The sequence below is a fragment of the Medicago sativa genome, chromosome 3 (genome assembly GCF_051527215.1).
Source record: "Medicago sativa cultivar Bolivia chromosome 3, Bolivia_mono, whole genome shotgun sequence".
NCBI classification, from domain to species: domain Eukaryota; kingdom Viridiplantae; phylum Streptophyta; class Magnoliopsida; order Fabales; family Fabaceae; genus Medicago; species Medicago sativa.
In genome coordinates, this window is record NC_140751.1 from 9,260,480 (window position 1) to 9,267,114 (window position 6,635).

Sequence of the window (6,635 nt, forward strand, 5' to 3'; positions counted from 1 at the left end):
AAATCATTGTAAGTCTACATTTTGAAATTTGAACCCCCACAAAGTGGTGGGACATACATTGATTTCATCCAATAATTAAGTGAGTGCTAAAGAGTGTTGAAAAGTGAGTGCGGGTAGAATTCCTCTAACCCATAAACCATCTCTATCTGCCAACACCACTTACCTAACAGAGCAATATTAAACTCCCTAATTCTCCTTACTCCCAACCCACCAACCTCCTTACTCCTGCAAATAATGTTCTAGTCCACCCAACCCCCCAACAAAAAAAAAGGGTCTTGTTAACGAGTGCCCACGGGGCACTCTTTAACCATCCAAAAAAAGAAATTATTTTATAAAAAAGTCAAATATTTCGATTTCCGATGCATTGATTACACATATTTCCATTATAAGTTACCAATTAAAGGTCTTAACCAGTGCCCCGGGGGCTCCGGTTAACATTTCCCAAAAAAAAAAAACAATTAAAAATAGATTCAATAGAGGAGATGATACCTGCTGGAGCCTTGAAAAAAGAAAGAGCATAAACAGGCATAGACATTTAAGTCCGCCTGTGGCTGATTTTTTTCCACTGTTAGCTGCTATCATTACTCAGTTCGGGCTGTTAATGTGGATCTGCGTTTCTATTTCTCGTTTGCATCCCTTGTGCTATTTTTCAATCTTCGAGTAAATGTGTGGCGTGCTAAGCACCTGGATTGTTGTCTCTTCCTTTAGCTGCCACGATTTTATGTTCCTTCCTTTCCATAAACTCAAAAGGATGGATGCAAAACGCTCACGTCACGAGGCATGGAAGCGCTGCAATAAGAGAAAAACTGCAACTTCCATGTTGTAATTCTTTTACATAAACAGACATCTGCTTGAAATTTTTTAAATATATGAGAACAAATTAAAATCTAAAATGAATGTAAGGGTCCAAACATGCAATTAAATATTTATATAAAAATTTATATTTAATTCATGTTTTGTTAAAAAAATTCTAATTTTTTTGGGGGACATTATTATACTATTATAAATATTTCTACAAAATTTTATTCAAAAATATGAATTTTACACGAGTTTACTTAAAAGGAGAGAGCAAAATTAAAAATGGAAAACTTTATGAGACTAAAAGTCGAAGAAATTTTTTAGAAGAAGTAAAACGAAAAATTTATATATTTATAAAGACCAAAAATATATTTAACTCTTTAAAAAAAATGTCCCTTTGTGAGAGTAACCATAAAAACTGCATCTCTATAAAATGTTAAATAAATTTGGGTTAATAGGGTTTTACCCCCTGTAATATAGGTCATTTCTGGTTTTACATCCTGTTAAAATATATTTCTGATTTACCCCCTGTAAAACAAAATTTGATTTACCCTCTTTATAGGTCATAATAAAACCAATTTTTTTTTTTGCAGAAATTTTCGTTTTTTATTGACCTATAAAGGGGTAAATCAAAAAAAAAAATTACAGGGGGTAAATAAAAAAGAAGAATTTACAGGGTGTAAAACCGAAAATGACCTATATTACAGGGGATAAAGCCGCCCTATTATAACCCTATAAATTTTATCCTTAAATTATATTGTGTACCTATTGTTCCTAGACTTGGTCATCATGTTATAAAAACAATTATTGTTCCTTCTTCTTAATTACTATCCCAAGTAAACTTAGCATTAGGTTGTAATCGAAGGCAATTCCTTTTTAGCTGGTCCAATTAACATTTTTTTTTGACAGTAGCTGGTCCAATTAACATTGATAATCATTATATAGCTATTGTGAGATTTGAATTACGTAGGTTATAATTATATGTTAATATTAGGGGTGGCAAAACGGGTCCGGTCCGTCGGGCCAGCCCGTTTAACCCGCCATTTTAGGCGGGCTGGGGTGAGATTTTGAGCCCATCTCTCTAGTTGGCCCGCCCCTGTTAAGCCCGCTGAAAAAGCGGGTCATAGCGGGGTGGGGCGGGCTGGCCCGCGGGCTTATTAGACTTTCATTTTTTACTATTAGTGATCGAATTTTTAATTTACACACCCCATAAACAATTGAGCCAAATCACACCAACCCAACCTCAAATTGTCCCACTCTCTCTGATAGTGATAAGTGATAACTTATTCACCACTAGTCCACTACCTCTAGAAAAAAAAACTAATTCACCAGTACGTTATTTTGTAATTTGTTTTATGTTGGATGGTGGATTTATTTTGAGATTTGTTTAATGTTAGAGTCTTTATATTGAATTTATTGTTTTTATAATAGTAGCGTATTTGTTAATAACAATCAACAAAAAAATATTTTAAAAAATAGACGGGCCAGCCCGCCAGCCCGCTAGTCCGCCTTTAGGCGGGGCGGGGTGTGAGTTTGAGCCCACCCCCTCAAGTTGGCCCGCCCCGCCCCACCCCGTTTTTGGCGGGCTAAAGCGGGCTGGGCCTAAACGGGGCGGGCTGGCCCGTATTGCCATCCCTAGTTAATATTGATAATGATTACATGAATATGCCCTATTTAACATTATATTTGAATTCTTGTAAACAAAAACATTATGTTTGAATTATTTTAAAGTTAACACTATGTTACTCTGTTACCTGAAGTTTTTTTTTTTAGAAGTCATATAGTATATACCCTTTTATAACCCTGTGTTTCAATAAATAAAATTATTTTTAAAAAAAAGTTATATACACACCCTTTTATCTTTGTGTTTGCCTTTATGATGTAATTAAAAACCAAATTATATTGTGTTAATATGTTTCCATATTTGAATTAAATTGATATATATATATAAATTAGTATTATCATAAACAACTCTTTTTTTTTTTTTTTACAAATAAATTCTACTCTTAAAATGCAGCAATTAAAATTGATTTAAATATACAAAAAGAAAAGGGCGGCGGTGGGTAACAGTGATTAAAGTAAACAAATGCAATAAACCGTTTTCTTATTATTGATAATTCAAGATCCAACCATCTTTTAATACAAAGTTAAAACAAAGGCCTAAACCCTAAAAGAAACTTATGTCAATTTAAATCACATATTTTCCATAATGATGACATTTGGGTTCAAATGCAAAAGGTCCAACAGTGTAGAGTTTTAAAGAAACCCCCTTAGAAACAGATCGTTTCACTTGCTTAAGAAGAGCCCCAGTAAGACCACCATGAAGATTTGAGGGTTTTAGTACTTTTGGTGCACTATCTAAAACAACGTTGCAACGAGGAGTTGAATAACCTACAATGTTCTTTGAGCCTCCAATATAGAAGTAACCTTTCTTATCAGTCTTGGCTTTAAGGACCAATTTGTGTTTGGCGTTGTCGCATTGGAGCTTCACAACGGCACCTTCAATTTTCAAAACAACATAACAATGTCATTATCTTTTAGCAGCAAATAACACATAACATTGGAGAAGGTTTTGGTCAAAACTCTTATGAAATAATACATAATAATATTGACATACACAAATAAAAAAGGTAGAAAATAAGATTATTAAATAAAATGTGTTTTTGAAATAATTAAATAATGTGCTATTTTGGTAGGCAAAATTAATAACGTGTTATTATGTTTCTGTGACTATAGAAGTTCTTCTACAAACTTGTCATTTCAATGAGAAAAAACTCAAGAATGTATATACGGACACAGATCATTGGTTGTAATAATATTTTTAAATCTATTAACATTGTAGATAAAATATTAGGCTAAAAGGTGTGAAAAAAATACACTCAATTTGACATAATATGTTTTGATTCTTCATGCAAGATTGTAGGCAATGCTTGATGTGACAAAAGATAGGAGAGAAAAAATAAAATAAAAAATACTTTGTAAATTAAAAAGACATAAAATAAAATGGAGTTTAAGCGTATAAATTTGAGAAACAAACCAAAAAGAGGTGTAGCTCCCTTTAGGGTGTCAACACCGGTATGGTTGCATGATTTGACATAAACAACACCTTCAACAGCTATCAAGCTTCTTGAAACAAGAGGTGTGTGAGAAGGGGCATGAGCCGGAGCGTGCTGATGGTGGTGAGTTGGGGGCTTAATGGGGGCATGAGCAGGAGAGTGGTTATGATAATGGGTGGGTGGTTTTTTAGGGTGACGAGGATGTAAAGGATTGTGAACATGGGAAGGGGCAGGGGATGGTGAGTGATGTTGCCGGTGGTGATGAGTTGGAGGTTTTGCAGGGTGATGAGGATGTAAAGGAGTGTGAACCGGAGGCTTAATAGGTGCATGAGCAGGAGAGTGATGATGATGATGATGATGATGATGATGGGCTGGGGGTTTTGCAGGGTGAAGAGGATGTAAAGGAGTGTGAACATGGGAAGGGGCAGGGGATGGTGAGTGATGTTGGTGGTGGTGATGAGTTGGAGGTTTCGCAAGGTGAGGAGGATGTAAAGGAGTATGAACCGGAGTCTTAATAGGGGCATGAGCAGGAGAGTGATGATGATGATGGGTTGGAGGTTTTGCAGGATGACGAGGATGTAAAGGAGTGTGAACATGCGAAGGAGCAGGGGATGGTGAATGATGCTGCTGGTGGTGGTGGTGATGGGTCGGGGGTTTAGCAGGGTGAGGAGGATGTAAAGGAGTGTGAACATGAGAAGGTGCATGTGATGGTGAGTGGTTGTGGTGAGGTGGGCTAGCTAATGGTTTATGAACCGGTGACTTAGTTGGGGGATGAAGTGGAGTTGATGGTTTGTGATGAAAAGTTTCTAGCTCTTCAGCAAAAGCTATGAAAGAGGTTATTTGGAGAAAGAGAAAAACCAATACTAAAGTTTTGGCCATTTTTTGGTTTAAGAGAAGGTAACCTTGAAAGAGAGGAAGATGAGTGATGTTGGTGTGTTGAGAGAGTGTGAGAGTTGATATATTTATAGGAGCTAATGCCCAATATCATTCCGTTTTTCTTTATGTGTGGTAAACATTGTTTCTTTATTTATGTTTTTTAGTTAATGCAAATTCAATGAGCTTTATTTGAATTTAAGGGACAAATTAAATTGTTTCTTTATCCATGCTTGTTTGTGCAAGACATAAGGAAAAATTTGGGGAAGGGGTTCAAGGGAATACCGAAGTGTAGGAAACTTGTTTTTTAAAGGGAGAATATATATATATATATATATATATATATATATATATATATATATATATATATATATATGGTATGGTGTATTAACAAAATCGATACCGGTTTATAAAAATAAATATAAAATCGATGTTTTTTTGTCAAAAAAAAAAATAATGACAATCAAAATTCTGTTTATTGACCTGTTTGGTAAAGGTGCTTACATGCAAATTCTGAAGGACATCTTTGCAATTGTCAAAATTATTTCTTGCTCTGTCTGTATTTTGTCCCTGTGATGCCTCCATTAAATAAAATTAATTCTGAAGATTATGACACTTGAATTATAATATTAAAAAGTTTGCAATCAGATTAATATTGCACTATGTTGATCGTTTACATATCAAATGTTTCTTCTTTTTGACGAGTGCATAACACACAAATTTAGTAAGGATTTTTTTTTTTGTGTAGTGGCCCGGGTTTTAACTCGGGCTTTACATATATTATGAATTGTCTCTGCCAACTGAGTTAAGCCCACGAGAACAAAAGAGTAAAACTTTGTTTGCTTTTCTAAAAGTGTTTAGTTTTAAAATAGATGTTTATTTTAAATTCCTAACATGGACATTGAAGACTTTTTTTTTTTGACAAGTGAAAATTGAAGACTTGTGTTGTAAACAATTGCGATAGAGAAAATATTAAAGACAAATTAGAAATAATCTATTTTTAAAAGTAATTAAAATAAAGTTTGATACTTTTCAAATTTTTAGAAATGTTAGTGCAAGTTTTGAAAATTGTATAAAAATATTGATGATCAATCTTAGTTGAGAAATTAGTGGGCTATGAGTTCTCTCCTCTCAACTTTATTATTTTTTCTTGTACGCAATAGCCGAAGATTCAATTCACGAGTCATGATCACTTATTTAAGGCGTCAAAATCACTTACCACTTAAATCAATGTGATGGTGGTAATTAAACTTTAGTTTAGAATGTCATATTAAGCATACATATTATTAACATGATAGTTGAGATTCTCTTCATTTCCTAAATAAAATCGAAATGTCCATTACTTTGGTTTTAAAGTAAATAAATGATATAAATGCACTCATTTATATAATTTGAGACATTAATTGAACATTTGTAAGGGAACAAATGAAGAAGGGAAAAAAGAAAAGAAAAAAAAAGAGGATCTTAACTCGTGTTAAGCACATTTTATAATGTTTATTATTTCACAAATTGAATTTGTGGCATGGCTTGAAAATGTTCATAGATTATTGCAAATAAAATATGCAATTAATTATAGTTAAAAAAGATGACCTGATTATGATACAATTTCCGAAACTCACATTAAGTGTCGAGAAGTGGAGAATCTTAAATTCAACTTTACACCAGTGCATATCAAATATTCTTGCAGCTACCATCACAGTCGTGCTTATGGATATATATATATATATATATATATATATATATATATATATATATATATATATATATATTTTGGACCAAGTAGCCCATTGACTTGAAATTCACCTCTTAAGATGAATAAATAGAGAATATGATGTTCGAACTTCAGCTCTTACATATATCATACAGTGTTCTTACGAAATGAGTTAAACTTACGAGGACAAAAATTCA

The 6,635-nt window shown here is 33.4% G+C and overlaps 1 protein-coding gene across 1 annotated transcript; it reads right to left on the bottom strand.

The window, feature by feature from the left end:
- Window positions 1–2,939: 2,939 nt before the first annotated feature.
- On the bottom strand, window positions 2,940–4,771 carry LOC146935502 (uncharacterized). Its single transcript, XM_085750682.1, has 2 exons — window positions 3,836–4,771; window positions 2,940–3,297 (listed from the first exon to the last, which is right to left on the bottom strand). The coding sequence occupies exons 1-2, from the start codon at window positions 4,731–4,733 to the stop codon at window positions 2,987–2,989; spliced, it is 1,209 nt and encodes a 402-aa protein (XP_085606808.1). The 5' UTR covers window positions 4,734–4,771; the 3' UTR covers window positions 2,940–2,986.
- Between the last annotated feature and the right edge of the window lie 1,864 nt (window positions 4,772–6,635).